This window comes from Lactuca saligna, chromosome 8 (genome assembly GCF_052625555.1).
Source record: "Lactuca saligna cultivar CGN05327 chromosome 8, ASM5262555v1, whole genome shotgun sequence".
Classification (NCBI taxonomy): domain Eukaryota; kingdom Viridiplantae; phylum Streptophyta; class Magnoliopsida; order Asterales; family Asteraceae; genus Lactuca; species Lactuca saligna.
In genome coordinates this window covers 4,236,122-4,259,464 of record NC_136424.1, presented here as the reverse complement: position 1 = coordinate 4,259,464, position 23,343 = coordinate 4,236,122, and the positions used below count along the sequence as shown (strand labels likewise).

Sequence of the window (23,343 nt, the reverse complement as noted above, 5' to 3'; positions counted from 1 at the left end):
AACACTACACACTACATGGTGTTCTTCGTACTAGACATTAACATGACACAAACACAAAGTAAAATCCGTCCCAGCTTTATTTGGTGTTCTAATTCCTTTTTTCACATGCATCCATAGTTCCCGTAAAGGAGAATACACAATTGCCCATCGCATATATATTGGGTACTTCGAAGATCTTATTACCTTGGTGACATAGGTTATATGTATATATAGTAAGATATTCATATATTTCCAACGCTTCTTGCCTCGTTTTATGGTTTTCTCACTTATACAGTTATACATTCATATTAAACGGCTAAAAGTAGCAGCTGCGTACGTAGAGTGGATTGGGTACATGAATGAAAACATATGAAATATATGTGGTGGTGGTCTATTGACTATCGAGTGCTTTCATACTTATAATTTGGATTTAACAGCTGCTAGATTCACTTGAAAAATAAACAAAGGAAAACAGAGGTGAATTAAATCACGAACAAGGTTAAAATTAAAGCAAAGAATAGCATCAGCATACGTATGCACATATTAGAATGAATTACAAGTACATATATACGATATTCATATGCAATTAATTAATTAATACGGAAGTATTGTTTCGAAACAGTTGACGCCATCCAACTCCGGGGCGAACCGGGGCCTGATCTGCAGTTTTGGTGAATTCTTGATGTCCGGCGATGGCGTCGACGGATTATGATTATGACGGCCATCCTTGGAATCTTTTTGAGTGTTGGTGACCGGAAGCTTTTGTCCCATGGATTCAGCGCAGAAGGCGTCGATTGAACTGAAAATTGACATAAGCATGATGATTGTTATTTGTTAATGATGATGATTTAGTTGGATGAAGTTGGTTGAGGGAGAAGAGACGATGGGTATAAATACGAAATAGGGGTAGGGAATTAGGGATTAGGGAAGGAGGAAGATGTGGAACAATCGAGAAGAAAGGAACAGGTGAAACAACGTGTTGTGTGTGTTGCTTCCGTATGAGAGAAGCATCTAAAGTATTCCAGAGTGTAGTGTTGAGCTGGTTAAAGAATATGAAATCTTCCACCTTCCAAGTTCCAAGGTATCGCCACATTTCGCCACATATGACATATCAAAAACAAATTGTTGTTTTTTTTTTTAATCCCTCAAAATGAATTCGGCCGCCAAAGGTGGGTGATTGTTTTTTCAATGATAAAAAATTTATTATTCTTCGTTCATTTGTGAAACCTTTTATTAGCTTGTCTAGAAAAATGTCATGTTTTTGGTCTTTGTTAATTTTCGGATCCACGGAGACATCAACAGATGCATGTGCCAATGCGATCACTTCTATGGGTTTCCATGGTTTGGGTACCGCCTTCTCTTTTCTTTTATTAGGTGCTTGGGTGGGTTGAGTTTCTCGAATGAATTCGGGGCTCAGAATCGGATTGGATTTGAGTTTCTCATATTCGAGTTTGAGACACAAAATCGAAGGGATTAAATTTGGTGTCGGATTGGACTTGTGGTTGTGGTTGTGGGTATTGTTGTCGATATGGTTGCGGATAATACGGTAGCATATCTACATAGTGGTAAACGGGGGACGAATAAATTGGTTGATTAGAAAAAGGAGTTTGGGTGTTTCGTGTGGGTGTTTTTTGGTTGTTGGAAGAAAATATTTTTTTTGAATTCTTGAGAGATAAAATATAAAGATATAGAAGAAGTGTATTGAGGCCTGACAAGTTTGAATGTGAAATGTTTTATTTATAGGTAAAAAAGTTGAAATTTGGGAAAAAAGAAAAAAAAAAACCAGTAACAGGGGGTAATGTGTGTGTGTGTGTGTGTGAGAGAGAGAGAGAGAGAGAGAGAGAGAGAGAGAGATTGTGGCTAGTTTCTATGAGCACAACTCGAAGCATACACTTGACAAGTGTGTGAGGTAACTGAGGTGGCAAACCGCATGGGCTACCACACCGACATCCACCAACCTTAGAGGGTTAAGTGACAGAACACCTTTTCGGTGGTCCCAAAATAGGAAAAGGTTAAAGTGTAAAACATCTAAACAAATTTTTAGACCACAATTGTAGTGGAAAAGCCCGAACGAAAGTAGAAAATAGACAAGGCCATAAGGCCAAGTTAGGCCAGTCATCTCTCATCTTGAAACCAATCATCAACTTATGCTAATTGGTTGGAACTGAGCAAGGTCAGCGGCTAACTATCCGAAACTAGCAATCAAACTTTAAACCGACCTATTCAAAACATTGGGTCAATTTTACGGTTGGAGTTGAGCATGTGGTGCTTGTTAACTTGTGTGAAAATGAACGCAATATTGAGAGAATTCAAGAAATCTTCCATTGATTAAGCTTTACAACTTTACAAAAGAACTAATATATACAACTTATGAACTAAGCTAACTACCTGTACATTAAATTATAGAAATACCCTTGTCACTAACAAACCCTGAATAAAATAAATTGACACCCCCCACCCCCCCCCCCCCCCCTCAAGCTGGTGGATACGGAAGAAGCCCAAGCTTGGATACAACTAATTGATGTTGTGGACCATACAACGGTTTAGTAAAAACATCAGCCAACTGATCTTGAGTTTTCACATGAGACAAAGATATTAGACCAGCTTGTAACTTTTCCCTTACAAAGTGACAATCCAATTCTATATGCTTTGTACGCTCTTGATATACAAGATTAGTGGCAATGTATATAGCAGCTTGATTATCACACTTTAATGGTATAGGGGTAATATTGTCAACTTGTATCTCATGAAGTAATCGACTAAGCCAGGCCAATTCTGCACAAATTCGTCTCATTGACTTGTATTCTGCCTCAGCAGAGGACAACAAAATAGTGACTTGCTTCTTAGATTTCCAGGATATTGGAGAATCACCAAATAATATGAAAAAGCCACTCACACTTCTTCTAGTTATTGGACAAGAAGCCCAATCAGAATCACAAAATGCTTCAACTTTAAAATTTGTATTCTTATTAAAGAATAAACCTTGTGAAGAAGACCCTTTGAGATACTTTAAGACATGAAGTGCAGCTTCATAATGGGCTTTACAAGGTGTTTGATTAAACTGACTCAAGTATTGAATCGAATCAGAAAGATCAGGCCTGGTGTGTAACAAAAAATTTAATTTTCCAATAAGCTGTCGATACATTGTTGGGTCTGGTAAAAGATCATCCATAACAGGCAATAAATGTGTTTTTGGTGGTAGAGGAGTGTTTGAAACAGGTTGATGTTCCATGGAATATGAAGACAAAAGTTCTTTGACATACTTTTGCTGATGAACAATCATTCCTTGATCAATTTTGTTGAATTCCAAACCCAAAAAATAATGGATATGACCCAAATCTTTGATTTGAAATTGTTGATGAAGTGAATCTTTAAGAGATATGATCTCCTCATTATCATCTCCTGTAACTAATATGTCATCAACATATATGGCTACAACAACAATTGTAGTAGTGGTATTTTTGAGAAATAAAGGATAATCATTGAGTGATTTTGTGTAGCCTTTCAAAATTAATGCAGAAGAAAGCTTATCATACCACTGCCTTGATGCCTGTTTTAACCCATATAAGGATTTTTTTAATTTGCAAACTTTTGAAGAATCAGAATCAAGAGAAAATCCAGGAGGTAACTTCATATAAACTTCTTCATGTAATTCACCATGCAAAAAAGCATTGTTTACATCAAACTAATGAATATTCCATCCTCTTTTAACTGCTAATGATACAATACATCTAACTGTTGTGAATTTTATAACTGGTGAAAAAGTTTCGTGATAATCCACCCCCTCTTTTTGAGTAAATCCTTTAGCTACTAACCGTGCTTTATATCTTTCAATGCTACCATCTGCACGATATTTAATTTTGAATACCCATCGACAAGCTATTGGTTTCTTACCTCTTGGTAACTTAACCACATCCCAAGTATTATTAGCAGCCAATGCATCAAGTTCTTTTTTCATAGCTGCTTCCCATTGTGGCTTGCCTTTAGCCTCATGATAAAATGCAGGTTCAACTTCATGAGTGTGAACATGATCAATATTGCTTGTAACATTCATTGAGAAACTTTTAGTAGAGGATGAATCCAAACCAATACACATATTTGTAAGTGTGTGAGAACATAAAGATGAACTAGTAGAAACAACACTATTGCAAATATAATCTTGTAAATGAATTGGAGGTTGAGAAACATGTGTAGATCTTCTTAATAAAGGTGTAGGTGAAGAAGAATCATGTTCATGCAAATGATGAGTAGGAGATGAATGATTTGAAACAACCTCAGGTGAAATGGGGACAAAATCTGTATCAGGGGAATAATTGGAATTGGCAGAATTAGGATCAGAAACCGATTTGGGAAGATAACAATCATTTGGAGTTTGAAAAAAATTGTTAGAATGAGAGTGTAAGGGAAAATTGGTTTCAAAAAATTTGATGTCCCGTGATACAGAAATGGATTTGGTGATTAAGTCCAAGACTTTATAGGGTTTTTGACCAGATGGATATCCAATAAAAATACAAGGATTAGCACGTGGCATGAACTTATCTCTGCCTTGAGTCAAAGAAGAAACATAACACAAAGAACCAAAGCTTTTTAATCTTTCTAAAGATGGTTGTTCGTTATGTAATACTTGAAAAGGACTTTTGTCTTTTAAGATCTTTGATGGCATCTTGTTAATCAAATGAACAGCTGTTTTAACACACTCTCCCCAATAAGCAATGCCAACTCTTGATTGAAAATAAAGAGCCCTTGCAGTACCCAAAATATGTTGATGTTTCCTTTCAACAATCCTATTTTGTTGAGGATTATATGGAGTGGACTTTTGATGCAAAATACCATTGTCTTGGAAAAAATTAACACCTTCTGTACTTGACCCTAACTCCAAAGCATTATCAGTTATTATAACTTTGACCATAGTGTTAAACTGAGTTTTAACCATTTTAACAAAAGCTTTAAGAAGAGTGAAAGCATAATGCTTATGAGAGAGTAAATGAATCCAAGTATGTCGACTATGATCATCAACAATGGTTATGAAATATTTAAAACCATCATGAGTCATGTGTTTATATGGACCCCAAACATCCACATGAGTCAAATCAAAAGATGCCTTAGACATGGACTCACTAACAGGAAATGGCAATTTTCGTTGTTTAGCTTTGGAACAAACAACACAAGATTCAAGATTCAAATCAGTAGATCTAGAAGAAACCAGAGATAAATCTCCGAGTTTTGCAACAGAAATATGACCAAGTCTATTATGCCATAACAATGTTTGATTATTAGAAGTAAGACTGAATACAGAAGTTTGACAAGACAATGAAGAAGGAAAAACTAAGTAATCATATGCTAATGTGGTCTTGATTTGATGATGATCAAAGACATACAAATCATTGATTCTTTGACCAAGAAGTCCAAAAGCAAAATTATTCTTCATGGAAGGGTCCTGCAGAAAACAATTTTCATCAGTGAAAATTGCAAAAGTATGAAGTTGAGAAGTGAGTTTGGGAATAGAAAGAAGGTTGTATTTAAATTCTGGGACATAAAGTACCCCACGAAGAACAATTGAATCATGAATCTGAACATCGCCAATATAATTGACAAATGTGTCAATTCCATTAGGAAGACCAAGAGAATGAGGCTGAATGAGTTTAGAAAGAGAAACAAAAAAAACTTTGATTAGAACAAATGTGATCAGTAGCACCTGAATCTATGATCCAAGAATTATGTTTATGAAGAAGATGAGAAGATTTGTAAACATTTGCACAAAAATGTTTAAAAGAAAAAATTGTACCATCAGGATGCAATGCTCCTTTTGAAATAGCAGAGTTCACTTTAGGAGAAAAAGAAGTATTGTTGATGTTGCTATTATTCAAGAGTTGAAGAAGTTTTTGATATTGTTCAGGTGAAAAATTCATAGCTGGTGGTGTAGAAACACTTTGAACGTTCTGCACAACAGATTGTGACTCATCTTTCTTTCCTTTAGTGAACTTGAAAGTAGAAGGAAAACCAACAAGCCTGTAACATTGAGACTTCGTGTGACCTGATTTCTTGCAATGTGTGCATGTAAGAGATTTCTTTGATAAAGAAAAAGACTGATTATGAGAAACATTCATGGCAATAGCATCATTGTTGAAAACTAGGACAAAATTAACTTCCCTCTGTTGTTCTTCTTGAATAATAAGAGCATAAGCAGTGGAGAGAGAAGGTAAGGGTTTCATCGTGAGAATCTGACCACGAATGATTTTATAGGAATCATTGAGGCCCATGAAAAGTTGAATTAGTTTCTGATCATCAAGAAACTTGTTGATAGCAGTTGCAGCAGTACAAGAACAAGCAGGTAAATCCTGAACAACTCGTAACTCATCCCAGATCTTCATGAGTTTAGTGTAGTAAGTAGAAAAATCATCTGAACCTTGTGAAATAGAGTAAAGTTTCTGCTGAATCTGGTAAATCAATGCACCACTTGATTGTTCATAGCGTTGATTCAATTCAGTCCAGATTTGTGATGCAGATTGAAGAAAAAGCACACTATCGGCAATATTTTTATGGAGAGAATTCAATAACCAGCTTATCACCATGGAATTAACTCGATACCATCCAGGATATTCAGAGGAATTAAGAGCAGGTTGAGTGATCGAACCATCTACAAAACCCAATTTATTTTTGGCAGACAGTGCAATGATCATTGCACGTTTCCAGGCGTTGAATCCAACACCATTGAAGACATTGGTAACAAGAACAGAGCTTGGATTATCAGACGATCCAAGATAATAGGGATTCGATGGAGAATTGAGAGTTGAATTGTTGGAATTTATTTCCGAATCAGACATGACGAATTGAAAAAATTGAAGATGAAGAAGAAGATTGAAAGTGAAATTGAATGTGAAATTGCGGAAGATAAGGATCAATTCAATCTGATACCATGTTAACTTGTATGAAAATGAACGCAATATTGAGAGAATTCAAGAAATCTTCCATTGATTAAGCTTTACAACTTTACAAAAGAACTAATATATACAACTTATGAGCTAAGCTAACTACCTGTACATTAAATTACAGAAATACCCTTGTCACTAACAAACTTAACTGAATGAAATAAATTGACAATGCTAGCTGATGGGGGTTAACTGGAACTCACATTAATCGTCTAGAACCATTATAGTACTACTATGAATTCATCGTCCTTGTCCATTGTGGGTAATTATTGATATATGTAAATATGTAATATACATTTTGTATTTAAGATCCGAGGGACCATTTACACGAATCCAATATTGTTCTTTGATTGTGATTTGTGCCTAAAACTCGAAGTTGGCCTCTCTTATACTATTATGTGACAGATTCTGGGAAACTCGTGCATAGTGTCGAATACATTTTAAGGAAAATGAACATACACAATCTCCAAGCTAAAATCGATCTCATTTCCCATCATATGTATTCCAAGAGTATTTCGAATTTCTAACAATAAGCACCCTATTGATTATCACTTACACCCTAAAAATCTCACCTATCTCCAACAAAGCACACGATTTCTATGGACAATTCCTCGTTCATTGAAGACATTTTTACAAACAAGATCTTTGGCGTAATCCGAAAAGAGCATTTTCATTCGTCTGTCGAACTATTTGCACACCATATTATAAAATTTGACTTGTTCTTGACCAAGTATATCCATTTAGATCTACTACTGCGATAATCAACATAGGTGAAGAGTTGGATCATGGTATGCCCTGAGATATTGAAAGAAACTGGTGCTTTATACTCTAGTAATTTCTAAGTAACAGATTTACAAAAAGAGACTGAATCAGGAGAATGCCACGGTGTCATCTTTGGGGTTGGGGTCCCGCTTGCCTCCCTATGGACCCAAACCTCTTGGCAACACCAAATATTACAGCTTTACTAAACAGACCACGATCCAAACTACATACCACCATAACCACCCCACCAAATAGTAAGAGCTTTGGCACCTTCATCCCCACCACTTTAGTGGTGGTTTCTGCCATATCTGCTACTTCCTCTTCTTCTTCCTCTTCCTCCTCAGATTCTAAAGAAGCCAAGTACTTTTCATCAATTTTGGTACTCCTCTGAGCCATAACGACATGGAGCGATATTGTTTTTAAAAAGGCTCTTTCCTCTTGATATAATCGAAACCCTCGTTCAACTTTCCTAGCTGCTCCCCACATCCCTTGCCTCACTCCAAAATTTTCAAATTCCCAAGGGATCCCCATATCTTCATGGTGGAAGAATGTCACCTTACACTTTGATTCAACTGTTAAACATATCCATGTCAGACAATAATTGGTACAAAAACAAATCAGCCACTTTTGCTATATGCATATGATTACCTGATTGAATAAACCAACTTGAATAATATAGATCAACGCGCCTTGGTTTCTGCTTCCTTGGGACCCAAGAGATGGGTACTTCCTGGAACAAAAAAGTTAGGTCAAAATAAACAAAGAAACTGTTGAATTATAGTAGTATATGTTTATTTTGTTATACGTACCTTTGTAACGCAGTAGTAAGATCTTTCAAGCTCCCATATTCGGCGACCAATTGTGTATTCTCTATCACTACAGAAAAAAGGGAACTGTGCAAATAGCCATATGCATGTGAAAGAATTAGGAAATAAATATACAGGAGACAGAAGATGATGTAAATTAGAGGACTTGACTTACCTTACGTATCCAATGTACTACGCTTGTTCTAGAATTAGGGGATTCTTCCAGGATTGCAGCATGTGAAAGCATATCATCCCACTTGAGCCGAAAGTCATCGTCCCAGAAGAAATCCCTCATCAACTCAGGTGTCACGTTTTCATACACAGTCTTACTGCAATATTGAGTAGGGCCGGTCTACAACGCCCACAAATTAGAAAGACAACTCAATTGTTTGGAGATTGAAAATGTGAAGGTGGATGAATCGTTGAATCAAGAAGAAAGAAGAAAGTACCTCGGGATCTCTTTGCCAGGCTTTGATAGTGCATGCTAGGGGTTGAGCGATTCATCATATGCTTCCATTGTGGACCGCCTTCGTTCTTTTCCATGAGATTCCATAGATGTTTTAAATCTTCGTTGGTAAGAAGAAGATGGTTCTCGTCTTTTATGACAATCGATGAACGACAGGAAGGTCAAAAGATGCGTATTACAGTTTCTATAGTACAGAAAGCTAACAACGGTGAATCTATGGTTTTAGATTGACAAAGAAACGACAACAAATCCAGACATAATTCAACAATTACCTGCAATTGGGATTCCTACTCAAAAGGAATGTGGTGGGTCCTTCAACAACATTTCTATCCATGTTAACTGACGATGGATGCTGAAGGCTCTGGTTTGACTTTGACCCGAAGTCTTGATTCTTAAGAGTTTAGGGCATTAAACTCAGATAAGGAGATGAAGATACTAAAGAATCGATTTCGCAATTGCCTAAGTTAGCCTATCTGGGTTTCCACGCCCAACCAATCATAACCCCAAGAAAGAAGGCAATCCCAACAGGACCCAGAATCATCAACATCTCTCTAACAATTTCCCCCAATGTGGGTCTCGTTAGTATCTGCCACAAAACTTCAACAACAAGTATAACTGGGGAGAGAAAACAAACGAAAAATAAAACAGACACACAAAGGTTTATACTTTATCAGATTGCGATGGGTTTACGAAAAGGGTGTTTGGAAATAAGAAAATGAAGCGGAGATTTCAGAGAAAAGGTCTTAGAAAGACGGGGAGGAAGTTTTATAGGAGTATTAGATTTAGGGCACAGTGAATAAGGGTGAAAGAGATGGCAACGATGACAAGCCACATAGGACCGCCAATTTTGTTGTTGGATTGCTGCCGCAAATTTTAGCCATTGAATTGAATTGAAATATTGAATATGAATGAATGGGGGTGCCAGGCATATGAATTTCGTAAAGAACTATTTTATCGACGCTAATTTTCGATAAAAATTAGTATAATATATGTTTTTTTAGTTAATTGTTTTTTTTTTCTTTTTATCATTTAAAGTATTCAATTTTGTTCAATTTATATAATTATTATAGTTTATAGTTTCTACCATTTTCTTTTTCCTTTTTTATATTTATTTGGTATTATAAATATCCGCATAGCTTCATATGTTTTTAGCAACTATTGTGTTTCTAAATGCATCAATGAGAATTCAAAAAATAATAAACAATTAAATAAATCATTTAAGGGTATTTTGGACATTTTGTACATTTTAATTAATGAATCATTTAATTGAAATCCTGCAATTAAGGAAATAAAATCAATATTTTTGACATGGTCTCTCTCTCTTGCATCGTGTCTTATAATCAAGGAATTATCAAGATGAATGCCCGATTCAGTAAGTTTGGAACAAAGAATCGGAGCCACACCTATGGTGATCGACACCCCACAACACAACCGATCAAGACCTCGATTTCTTCTTTCTTCTTCTAGTCGACGCACACCACAGATAGAAGGAGTCGATCGCTTTTTTTTTCTGATGCGTACACATGAGATGAAGAAGAGAAACGCACGCACCCCTTTTCTTCCCTCCTGGCGATCGATACTTAATAACCCAAGTTAGTTGAGACTTCTCCTGGTCGAATGTATAAGTCCATCAAGAAACGTATGAATCCTAATCGATCCTAATAATCTCATTAGACGTAACCCCAGGAAGATTTAATGATATCTATGATCGATAAAATTGATTTGGTAAGTTTCTTTCGACATCTATGATCGACAAAATCAAATTAATTTTATCAAGTCGTCCAAACTTTATCTTGATTTTGATTCAAGATCGAGATTGTGTTCATCATCTTATTAAATTCGATTTCTTCAATGTTCTATTTATGTTCGATTGAAGAAATATTCTGATACAACTTGCACTTCAAAGTCATAAGTTGGAGTTTGTTTCAAAAAAGTCAAAATTGGTGTTCATATTTCTAAATCGATATTGCAAATGTGTGTTTGTTTCTTGAATTCATGACTAAGAATGGATGCAGATGTGTGTTTGTGATTCAATCACAACTGTTGAACTGTATTCAATCACAACTCTTGAATTCTGTATTCAATCACAGCTTTGAATTCTGTAATGTATTCTATTAGAATTTATTTATATAAATGTATTCTGTTAGAATGTTTGAGAATAATTGTTAACAAAAAGTATATTTGTTTCACTGGTAATGAATTTGTGATGCTTTATGGTTGACTTTATAGTCTCTACTATATTCTGTCAGAATTTATAGTTTTTATTTTCTACTATATTCTGTCAAACTTTATAATCTTTAATACATTATGTCAGAATTTATAGTTTTTATTCTTTTAGAATGCATTGAATTTTTTAATTTTTGAAACTTGATTATGTTTTTTTTGGTCAAAGCAAAGGCTACATCAGGGCGAGTACAAGTCATATCGTACATGATTGAGCCAACTGCGGAAGCGTATGGAACTCAACTCATTTCATCTATCTCAGCTTCGGTACCTGGACTTTGATTCTTACTCAACTTGGCATTACTTTGTGTCAGTAATTCTCCCTTCTTTGAGTTTTCCATACTAAAACGTTTTAGTACCTTCTCTAAGTAAGTGTTCTGACTAAGTCCTATTAGTCTCTTACTTCTTTCTCTTACTATCCTTATTCTCAAAATATAGGAAGCCTCTCCGAGGTCCTTCATAGCGAAGCACTTCCCGAGCCAGGACTTAACTTCCTGCAGAGTCGAGACGTCGATTCCTATGAGTAATATGTCATCGACATATAGAATGAGGAAGCTTACTATACTCCCACTGACTTTGACATATACACACTATTCATCTTCGCTTCGTACAAATCCAAACTCTTTGACTTTCTCATCGAAGCAAAGATTCCATCTGCGAGATGCTTGCTTAAGTCCATAAATGGACTTCTCAAGCTTACACACTCTATCCGGATGCTTCAGATCCACAAACCCCTCCGGCTGAGCCATGTAAACATCCTCAGCCAAATTCCCGTTAAGGAAAGCGGTCTTGACATCCATTTACCAAATCTCATAATCATGAAATACGACAATAGCTAGCATCACTCTAATAGACTTTATCTTCGCAACTGGTTAGAAGGTCTCATCATAGTCAACTCCGGGAGTTTGAGTAAAGCCCTTCGCAACCAATCGCGCCTTATACGTGTGTACTTTTCCATCCACATCGGTCTTCTTCTTGAAGATCCATTTGCACCCAACGGTCTTACGTCCGGGCACATTATCAACCAAATTCTAAACTTGGTTATCATACATGGATTAGATCTCGCTATCCATTGCCTCTTTCCATTTTGCAGACTTCGGGCCTGCCATGGCTTCCTTATAGCTATTAGGTTCATCAAGGTTTATTAGTGTACTATCACTAATATACATGTCCCCTTCGGTAGTAATATGAAAACCATACAACTAGGGTTGAACTCTAACTCTTTCGGAACGTCTAAGAGGTAATGATACGTCAATCGGTTCAACCGGAGTTTCCTCCTCGGGTTGAGTGTCAGCGGTAGAGGTTCCTTCATCTATCGACTCTAGAATCTCTTCAAGCTCAATTTGCCTCCCACTGTCTCCTTGGCCTATGAGTTCTCGCTCTCAGAAAACTCCTCTCCTCGCAACAAAGAGAACATTGTCCTTCGGTCTATAGAAGAGATATCCAAAGGATTTCTGGGGGTAGCCGATGAAAATACATTGCTTACTACAAGGTTCGAGCTTGTTGTGAGTATCTTGTCTTACGAAAGCCTCGCAACCCTAAACCTTGATATGTGCTAGCGAGGGAGCTTTCCCTGTCCACATCTTGTGAGGTGTTTTGGCAACCTTCTTAGTAGGGACTCGGTTAAGGATATGGGCGGCAGTCTCTAAGGCATACCCCTAAAAAGAGATAGATAGTGAAGCACGACTCATCATAGAGCGAACCATGTCCAACAAGGTTCGATTACGTCTTTTTGCCACACCATTCAGCTGCGGTGTCCTAGGTGGCGTCAATTGTGAAACTATTCCACACTCCTTGAGATAATCGTGGAATTCAAAACTTAGGTACTCTCCTCCTCGATCAGATCGAAGCATCTTGATTTTCCTACCCAATTGATTCTCCACTTGATTCTTGAACTCTTTGAACTTTTCAAATGTTTCTGACTTTTGCTTGAATTAATTGATATACCCATATCTACTATAGTCATCGGTAAAAGTCACGTAGAAGCAGTTTCCATCCTTCGTGGTTGATCTAAACGGTCCACACACATCGGTATGTATGAGGTCCTATAGACCCTCACCCCTTTCGCAAGTACCAGCGAAGGGTGACTTGGTCATCTTTCCAAGTAAGCAAGACTCGCATGTGTCATCTTCCCTAAGGTCGAATGATTCCAACACTCCATCCTTTTGGAGTTGGGCTATGCGTTTCTTGTTGACATGTCCAAGATGACAATGCCACAAGGATGCCTTATCCATACTATTGGAAGAATCCATGCATAAAACATCATTTCCTAAGTTATCTATAATCATAACAGTTTCATAAATTCGATTACACGGTATTGCTTCAAAATAAAAGACACCATTTAGATAAGCCAAAATAGAACCATTCTCATTATAAAAAGAAAATCTAAAACCTTGTCTAAACAAACCATGAAATGAAATGATGTTTCTAGCCAATTCTGGCGAATAGAAACAATTGTTCAAATCTAAAGATAAACCATTCCTAAGCACTAAAGAATACACTCCAATCTTGGTCCTAGGCGATGATCTTCTGTTCCCCATGATTAGATTTATTCTTCCATACTCCACATCTCTATTTCTTCTTATTCCCTGCACATTAGAACAAATGTGGTAACCATAACCGGTATCAAGAACCCAAGAAATATCATGAGACGAATCGTTAAATCTGTATATACCTGCGAAAGACGGCTTGATCTTTCCTTCTTTGATGGCTTGCAGGTACTCTGGGCAGCTTCTCTTCCAGTGTCCTATCTTGTGGCAGTGGTGGCACTCTGCCTCCTTTGGGTTAGGGCAGGGTTTAGTAGGATCAACTTTGGTCCCACTAGAAGAGGCACCATCTCGGGGCTTAACCTTGCGATGGTTCTTAGACGAAGCCTTCCTCTTCTTTCCCTTTACTTGTCTAATAGCCAAAACAGGAGCAGCGGGTGGATTGGGAGTTGGTGCAACAGACTTGTCCTTGAAGTTGCTTTTAGCGACCCTCAAGAGACCTTAGAGCTTGCTTAGGGTGACCTCTTCTTTGTTCATGTGGTAGGTCATCCTAAATTAATTGTAACTTGGAGGCAAAGAGTGAAGCACCATGTCGATTGCCAAGTCTTCCCCAAAGTCAACATTCAACTTGCGAAGACGGTCGACATACCTTTGCATCTTTTGCAGGTGCACAGTAAGAGACTCTCCATGACCCATCTTAGCGGAAATCATGTTAGTGAAAATCTCATAACGCTCTTGTCTCGCGTTTTGGTGGTATCTCTCCAACAAGTCTTGGTGCATCTCGTACGGGTACATGTCCTCATAGGACTTTTGGAATTCGGAGTTCATAGTGGCTATCATGATGTAATGTACTTTCGTTGCATCACGCTCGTGAGTTTCAAAAGTGGTCATTTCAGACAGAGTAGCGATTTCAGGGTTAATTTTCTTGAGCTTCTCATCGAGGACATACTCTTTATCCTCGTAGCGAGCAATTGTGCAAATGTATCTTATCCATTCGCTAAAGTTCGTCCCATGGAAAGTCACCTTTTGACAAAGGCTCATCAATGTGAATGAACTAGAAGCAGCGTTGTTCGCGTTCATCTACAATTAGAAAAGACAAAGATAGATTAGAATATAAATCCCTAATTATCACCCCATAAGAAAAATTAGGGCTAGGATCCAACAACAATATTTACACATTAGAAAAGGGATGCCCTAATCCAACATGCAAACAATTTGAAGGTAAGTGAATGACGATTCACTAATTCTCCATCATGAAAACATAACTTTAAGTTCTAAATGCATTGAGAATTCCTAGGTTTGGATGAGATTCATTGAAACTTTTCAATGGCATGGTTAAATCTCGATATGCCCCTCTCGTTTGTGACTGGGATACCGAGGATCACAAAGTGGGTGTGAATTACCATGCAAATTCACATGGTGCCTTCATTGTAACAATCACCTATTCGATGTTCCGGTAAACCACACACGCTCCATCGAACTATGATAAACAATGAATCACCCTTATTCACCTTCGCTTAGAACCAATTAGTGTGTCGGTAAACCACACATGCTCCATTAACTTCTTAGCAAGGTGCAAAGTGTAATTTCATGGGATTGCATCAATTCACTTCTCCTAAAGTAACTAGGATTGGGAAAATTTTGAAAAACATGTAGTTACTTTGTATTTCATATTATACTTTTAATGAGAGGATGAGGTTGCCATATCCTACCCGTTCGGCTAACGACCCCCACCGATCAAGCAAGCGGTGGGTGTGAGTGTACACCCATTAAGCGCCATTTTACAGGCAGCAACCTTATACCCACCTTATAGACCGGCTTCGTGAATGAGGCCTACTAACGGTAAGACTAGCATATTAATTATACATACACACACACACACACACACACATATATATATATATATATATATATATATATATTAAACTTGTAATAATATAATAGTATAGGGTGTATTTTAAACATTTCAAAAATACTAGGTTTTTAATCTCCAATTTAAAATTTTCGAAATTTAATACCATTTAAATTAAAATTTTAAATATTAAAACTCTTGATTTAATAATTATCACAAATTAAACTATTAATTTAAATCATAAGGGATTATCTAAATCATGGGGATAATTCCCATTTAAACAATTAACTTATCCTAATCCCTTTTATCCCTCTAAATTTCGAAAATAATGGGATGGGATAATTCAAAATCTTTAATTACCATATTTAACCATTAAAAGATAATTACAAGATATGGGATTATCCAAATCCCTAAAATTTAGGATCTTATCTTGGGAAGGAGGCAAATCTCGAAATCTAAGGGTTTGCAAACCCTAGATTTCGAAATCTTGGATTAAAAGCAAAGGATTCAAAAACCCTTTCAATATTTTCGCAAATTAGGGTTAGGAAACCCTAATCTCGAAATCTATGGCCTCCTAGGGTTCATTGGCTATAAACCCTAATTAGTCAAGTTCATACAATTGAATAATACTAATTGAAAAAAAGTTAACCAAAGGCTCTGATACCACTGATGGGTTTTCTATAAACAATCATATGTGTGCATGCAACCGAAATTTGGATCTATGTTTTCACTATTAGGTACACAACATTATGATCACATGGATAAAACCCTAATGTAGCATGCTATTTTTTGAAATTCATATATAAGGTTAGATCACATACCTCTTGTTGTTATATTGCAATAACAACTTAAATCTTCAAACCCTTAGTCTTGAAAGCAAGCACCACAAGTGTAGTGCCTCTAATGGCTCACAAACACCACAAGCAATTGGAGAGGCTATAAAGAGAGAAGGGAGGAGGTAGAAATCATCCTTAGATGTTCTAGGGATCAAGTGGTCGAAATCCTAAGGCCTTAGGGGTCTTTATATAGGGTTGGGATTAGGGTTTCAGTCCTTATCCATATCCAGTTACTTGCCCACCAAGCAACCACAAGATAAGCCTTGAAAACCCTTATCTCTTGGACCTTGGACGATTTTAAGGATATCCTTATCCTTGAATTCATCCATCCTTTAACAAGGATAACCATTGCCCTATTTTGCAACTATCACATAATTACAATTCAGCCCCTCTAGTTCAATTAATTACACTTGATCACAAAATTAATTCCTAATTAATTATTGACCAATATTAATTAAAAAAATATGATTTATCCTTTAATATATTATTCTTATAAAATATTAATAAATCATAATAACCTCTTTCTCTATTTATTTCTCCAGTCAAGTTGCTTTGGTGAAGGCAACCCAAAAGGACCATGCACAACCGGGTCAAGTACTTGCCTAATATAGTTGCAGCCTTAGACACTATTCCAACACATTAATAATGCGAAACCGCATCAGTAAATTGATGTCATAAAATACATTGTTGTGTATAGTTGATTATTAAATAGTAAATGCATATAAGTCGAAGTTTATCTGTTACTTCTATCCTAAGAGGGTAAAAGCGATATTACGGCCGCTCGATGATTTGATTTGACTTATGTGCTGGGCCCAGTCAGGACTGAAATGATGTGTTCAATTAAGTTCTATGTCAAATGAATCTAAGATCGAGAAACTAAATGCTGGACAATAAGTTCCATGAAATTGTCTGCACAATATCTAAACAGAGGATTGTACGATCCCTTATCTAAAGGATAGAATACTGATAAGATCAAAGTACGACAGTGTCTTTGAGAGCTACGATTTCTAATCGAGTTTTATGTTATATTTGTGGTTACTAGACTTATCCAAGTGGGGAATTGTTGGATTAGTGTCTAAGCCTGTAACCATATTTGATAAATACTTGACCCGGTTATGCATGGTCCTTTTGGGTTGCCTTCACCAAAGTAACTTGAATGGAGAAATAAATAGAGAAAGAGGTTATTATGATTTATTAATATGTTATAAGAATAATATATTAAAGGAGAAATCATATTTGTTTAATCAATATTGGTCAATAACTAATTAGGAATTAATTTTGTGATCAAGTGTAATTAATTAAACTAGAGGGGCTGAATTGTAATTATGTGATAGTTGCAAAGTAGGGAAATGATTATCCTTGTTAAAGGGTGGACGAATTCAATGATAAGGATATCCTTAAAATCATGCAAGGTCCAAGGGATAAGGGCTTTTCAAGGCTTATCTTATGGTTGCTTGGTGGGCAAGTAACTAGATAAGGATAAGGACTGAAACCCTAATCCTAACCCTATATAAAGACCCCTAGGCCTTGAGAAATCGTCCCACCTGTTCCCAAGAGATCCCTAGGCCGATTGCTACCTCTCCTCTGCTCTCTCTATAGCCTCTCCAATTGCTTGTGGTGTTTGTGAGCCATTAGAGGCACTACACTTGTGGTGCTTGCTTTCAAGACTTAGGGTTTGAAGATTTAAGTTGTTATTACAATATAACAACAAGAGGTATGTAATCTAACCTTATATGTGAATTTCAAAAATATCAACATACTTTAGGGTTTTATTCATGTGTTCATAAAGTTGTATATCTAATAGTGAAAACATAGATCCAGATCTAGGGTTGCATGCACACATAGGATTGTTTGTATAAAACCCAACAGTTTCGGTCTATCAAGACCGCTATGGTGGAGTATTTCGATGATCATTATGCAGCCCTTACTGAGGTGGTTGCCGTGGCAGCCACAACATTTGTATCAGCGGAAGGGTTGGGGATCGGCCGAGTTTTTCAGTACTGAGATTTTGGTAACACGAAGCCCCCGACATTTGATGGAACCCATGATCCGATCGTGGCTATGAGGTGGCTATCTGATGTGGAAGGATGTTTCTTCACATGTTCTTGTCCTGTTGAGCAGAAGGTCGAGTGTGCTCTGAACCTGCTGAGGTCCTAAGCAAAGGATTGGTGGAGGTTGATTACGAGATCATATTCGGATGAGCAACGTGCTACAGTTACTTGGGATCATTTCAGGATATGTTTTGTACCCGTTATGTCTCGCGAGTTGAGCAAGAGAGGCTAGCACATGAGTTCTTGGATCTGCGATAGCATTCAGAGTCGGTCACGGAGATCACTCGCATGTTTACTGAGAGGGCGATGTTTTTCTCCGAGTTTGCTTCGGAGCAGGCTCCGATGACCCGATATCTGAGTATGCTCAAGTCAGATATCAGGAAATTCGTGTCCACACAGAGATGTGATACCTTGCTGGATTTGCAGGAGGCTGCCAGACGACGTGAACTTGAGATTGAGTTACAGTTGAGAGAGCAGAGGCAGGCCCCGGTACAGTCGTAGCCGGCGCCAAAGCGGTCCAAGACTATTATTGATTCTAGGGTTGGAGGGCAGAGCGGCCGCACTTGTGAGAAGTGCGGGAAGGATCATTCCGGAGTTTGTAGGTTCAGTGGTGCGTGCCGCATGCGGGAAGGAGGGGCACTATGCGAGGGATTGTCGCCAGTTAGCCCCGACTCTGGACATGAGGATTTGTTATCATTGCCATCAGGCTGGTCACGTGAAGACCAAGTGTCCACAACTTGTTGCAAGACCGGTGCAGGCTCCAACTCCGGCTACATTGAGAATTACTGGCGGGGGATTAGGGTGGAGTAGAGCCTCGGGGGGCTTAGGGACGTGCCTTCCAGCTTCCAATAGTGGAGACTAGGACATCACCAGATGTGACTGCTGGTATGCTTCTATCTTGTATCTTATTAATTATGATGATATTGTGAATTCTCTTCCATCCCTTTATGCATATGTCATAGCAACATAGGAGAGTTTGAGGAATTTAGTATCGAGGGGTTGTAGATAGTTAGTATCCAAGGGTGTTGGTGATCAAAAGTTAGGATATCTTTTCTAGGGATAGTAGTTGTAAATCGGAGATACAGAAGTGTTCATATGAGATTTAGATTTCTTTTGAAGTTCGGTTGCACCATGATGGAAAAGTTGTTTTGCAGAGGTTGTTCACTCCAGGGTCAAGCGATCCGTATATAAGGATGATATGAGCCGGTATGGACGGATAAGTTGTGTTGATTTTTCCATTAGTAGGTAATAGCTAGTGTCCCAAGTGGGGGAGAATTGGAAATTCTCAAATGAAGCAACAGTCATTGCGGGTTACTTAGCACATGTGGTAGGTGCGCGGGTCAAGGTTTGGGTTGCAGCTGCTCGAGTAGGTGGACAATCATCATGAGGCCTAGGGTTAGGCCGAGGTTATGGTCTGCGGAATGGATCCGAAGTTCGGATCCCCACGTGGATGAGAACATTTTGCATGGGAAGGGTCACTGAGAGGGGGTGGCCTAGGGTGATGCTCAATAGTTCAGAGCGGTCCGGATAGACTGAAGGCCGGTGGGGCGTACCAGTCAGGCCGAAGGCTTGGAGAACGGTCCAGACAGGCTGAAGGCCCAGAGAGGCGGTCCAGACACGCTAAAGGTTCTGAGTATGGTCCAGATAGATGGAAGTCCTGGTGAGGCGGTACCATCATGCTGAAGACTCTGTATGCGTGGTAGATCATTGTGTGGGTTTAGATGGTTATATGATCAGGTTCCAAGAATATATATGATATGGTGTAGTAGCTTGTTCTACAAGTGGATATTGTGGAGTGAGGTTTTGTACTGTGATGCTTGTTGGTGTTGTAAAGGACATTGATTAGGTCTTCTTAGGAAATGAAGGAGGTGAGTACCTCCAGGATGGAGAGTTGGACATTTGAAGTGACGACGACAATGTCAATAAGTTATCGGGAGCTTTCCAATCATAAGGTCATGGACACTGAGATTTTGTGATTTTGTTATGTAAAGGGGCGCGTTCGGGGTAGATCTTTCCTCTGATCGTATATGGTGCGCATCATATGTGGGTAGGGTTGAGGCGGTCATGCTCTATGTAGTAGGCCAAGATACCCAGTGCGGACCGACGGTGAGTCTTAGACACGAAAGATTTAGGAGAAAAAGCAAATTTGGCGTAGAGGGTTGGTGAACCAAGATGGTCCGGTTAGACTGAAGGCCTGGTAAGGTGGTCCAGTCAGGTTAGAATCCGACGAGCGGTCCGAGGAGGCTCTAGGCCCTGAGAGGTGGCCCAGTCATGCCGAAGGCTCGGTGTACCCTGGTTTGGTAATTTATGGAAGCATGAATTGTCATAGCAGCGCGTAATCTACGGTTCTAATTCTAGTGGGAAGCCTTGAATTAGCAGGAGTTTGTTAATCAGTCTAAGGGATCAGTGGAATGGAAGTAGCAACGAATCAGTAGATAAGGCCTATTAGGAAGACAGACCGGTTTTGAGATTTCAGGTTTTAGGGTTCAAGAGAGATGGGATTGTTTGTTACGTGAAATTGTGAATTGAGAATCTGCAAAGTAGTGAATTATGTTGGCTTACTCGCCTTGGGAAGTCATTGTGAGTTTCGAGTGGTGGTGGTGCCACTCTAAGTTGTCAAGCATGCCAAGAATAGGAAGAAAGGAAGCTCAGTCAGACTTCAGTGGATGAGGAGGCGGTTGTACCTTTGGTTGATATTCAGATTGTTCGTCGCAGCAGGCTTCGAGGAGGAAGCCTAGTTTAAGTGGGGGAGAGTTGTAATATCCCAAGTTTTGTCATTTGAAGTCCTTGGGCATAAAAGGGTAAAGCCATGAAGAGCCTAAGGGATAATTTGTAATTTTAGGACCAGGAGGAGTACGCCGCACGTACATAAGGGTATGCAGGGCGTACAAGGGCGCTCCCTAGTACGTTGGGCGTACATTGTGTATGTTGGGTGTACTCATAAATGAAGGAATCCCTAATATCTCGGGTTAGGGGCTATATAAACGTCCTTATGGTTCATTTTCTCTCATCATTCTCAACCTCCATCTTCTAGAAATGTCCCAAACCCTAGTTCTTGTGTGGGAGTGTGAGTTGGTGAGTATTTTGATCTCTTAGAGGTGAAGGCTTTGCACCAAGAAGTTGGAGAAGAAGATTGCCTTGTAGATCTGAAGTTGATTTGTATCCTTGAAGCTCCAGAAGGTAAAAAGCTTCAAACTTTATGCTTGTATAACATAGATCTAGCCACTCTAGCATTTTGGAACAATTTCTTGTCCCTAAAGTTCCAAGATGGTGTATGTTGTGTTTTGGAAGAAATGATGTGTCCTTTTAGACTCTTTATGGGGTTTTGAGTGATAAAAATGAGGTCCCAATGGCTTATGAGGTCCCATGCAAGTAGTAGAAGGGTCTTAATGGATTAATACCTTGGATTAAGAACTTTTTGGACATCCAAAGTAATAAAGTTCGAGGCTTTATGAGTCCTAGGCATATTTGGTCGATGGATCTGAAGTTTGGGCTTAAGTGCTTAAGCCATTAACACTTATGTGGATTTTTGTGAAAATCGCGTACGCATCACGTAGGAAGATGTATGCCCAGCATACAGGGTCAACGACCCCGTTTTCCAGTCAACATAAATCAAAGTACGCCCCGTGTACTTCCTCTGATTGGGCTTTTGACTTTGGTCTTTGAGTTTTGGACTGTTTAATGACTAGATGGGCTTGGACCTTTGCTCCACTTTATGGATATGGTATTTTGGGCCAAGTCTTGGTAATGGATCTTGGATTTAGGCCCAATTTAGAAAGTTGGGCCAATGATGGGCATTGTCATATGAACTTGAGGATAATGGATTTGGTGTTGGGCCTTGGCCCAAATTATAGGAAAGGCAAATTGGACTATTGTAATATGTGGGATTCGTGGTGAAGATTTATATTCCCGTTTATTGACTTCTTTTTCGCTATGTTGGATAGTCCGGGCTAACTATGATGTTTAAACTATTTTGAAAACAAATTGTAATAAATGAATGGTTTTATATGAATTAAAAAGTTTTTAAATTGCTTCAAATTTTTTGGATGTTACAACCCGATTTTAAGGTAGTTAGTGATGGTTTTTGACATGAAGTTATTTTCATGTAACTATCATTTGGTAGTTTTTTGGATAGGAAGTATGTTCCTATTAAATGATAATTTTCAGATTAGATTGGTACACAACACACAAAACATAACATCTATCATCTCTTTTCTTGATCTCAAACACTGAGTTTATCCTTTTAAAGATTTTTTAGTGTACCATTGAAATGCTTTAGTCTGAAAGTGTAATTCATGACTCTCAGTAATCCAAGTATTTTCAATCCCGAGTTTCTAACATCATTTACGCCACTACATTCACCATAAAATATCAGAAGGGTGTTCCTAACAAATACATCAAAATCAAACCTAGTTTGAAAACCAACCCATGAACCTCATTTCCCTTCTAGATCTCATGATAATCCGAATGATCATCGGGGTTTTTTAATTCATATACATCCATACAAAAGGCCAACCGTCCAACGTATACATTGTTTTTGAATTCATAATCTAATTAAGATAAGGAACATTGAGATGATGAAGAAAGCACAAGCATAAGTGAGATCGGTAATGAAAGGAGACACAATCACCAAAATGAATTACATAGCTTGCATTAGCTGAAACTACTAGTAAAGGAAGCATTGATATTACATACTATATTGCCCGGGTTTCAGGGCCAAGCATTTTTGGGCGATGTAATAGTCTAGGTCAACTATTGTAACTCTTTTTGAAGTAATAAAGATATAATTAATAAAGAATAAAAATAAGCGTCAAAATTTAATTGTGAGATAAGTCTGATATATTTACATAAATGTGTAGTGGTTGAAACAAGGATTTTGGGGATATAAAGAACGCCGAAATCCGAGTTATAATGAAGAAGTTATGACCCGTCGAAGTTTCACAACGGAACCGG

At 38.1% G+C, this 23,343-nt stretch overlaps 2 protein-coding genes across 4 annotated transcripts; both read right to left on the bottom strand.

Annotated features, from left to right (window-relative positions):
• Nucleotides 1-461: 461 nt before the first annotated feature.
• LOC145011558 (uncharacterized) lies at nucleotides 462-996 on the bottom strand. The gene has a single exon (XM_078970299.1). The coding sequence runs from the start codon at nucleotides 796-798 to the stop codon at nucleotides 574-576; it is 225 nt and encodes a 74-aa protein (XP_078826425.1). The 5' UTR covers nucleotides 799-996; the 3' UTR covers nucleotides 462-573.
• Nucleotides 997-7,373: 6,377 nt separating this feature from the next.
• On the bottom strand, nucleotides 7,374-9,865 carry LOC145013023 (uncharacterized). 3 transcript variants are annotated; one of them, XR_013664796.1, is made up of 6 exons: nucleotides 9,215-9,865; nucleotides 8,926-9,126; nucleotides 8,652-8,828; nucleotides 8,480-8,546; nucleotides 8,319-8,400; nucleotides 7,374-8,242 (listed from the first exon to the last, which is right to left on the bottom strand). XR_013664796.1 is itself a non-coding variant. In XM_078971827.1 (6 exons), the coding sequence occupies exons 3-6, from the start codon at nucleotides 8,769-8,771 to the stop codon at nucleotides 7,797-7,799; spliced, it is 732 nt and encodes a 243-aa protein (XP_078827953.1). In that variant the 5' UTR covers nucleotides 8,772-8,828; nucleotides 8,926-9,126; nucleotides 9,215-9,859; the 3' UTR covers nucleotides 7,374-7,796. The 3 variants fall into 3 exon arrangements, 2 of the variants coding, with proteins under 2 accessions (XP_078827953.1, XP_078827954.1); XM_078971827.1 differs by having other exon boundaries at nucleotides 8,480-8,563; nucleotides 9,215-9,859; XM_078971828.1 differs by having other exon boundaries at nucleotides 8,480-8,563; nucleotides 8,926-9,072; nucleotides 9,215-9,859.
• Between the last annotated feature and the right edge of the window lie 13,478 nt (nucleotides 9,866-23,343).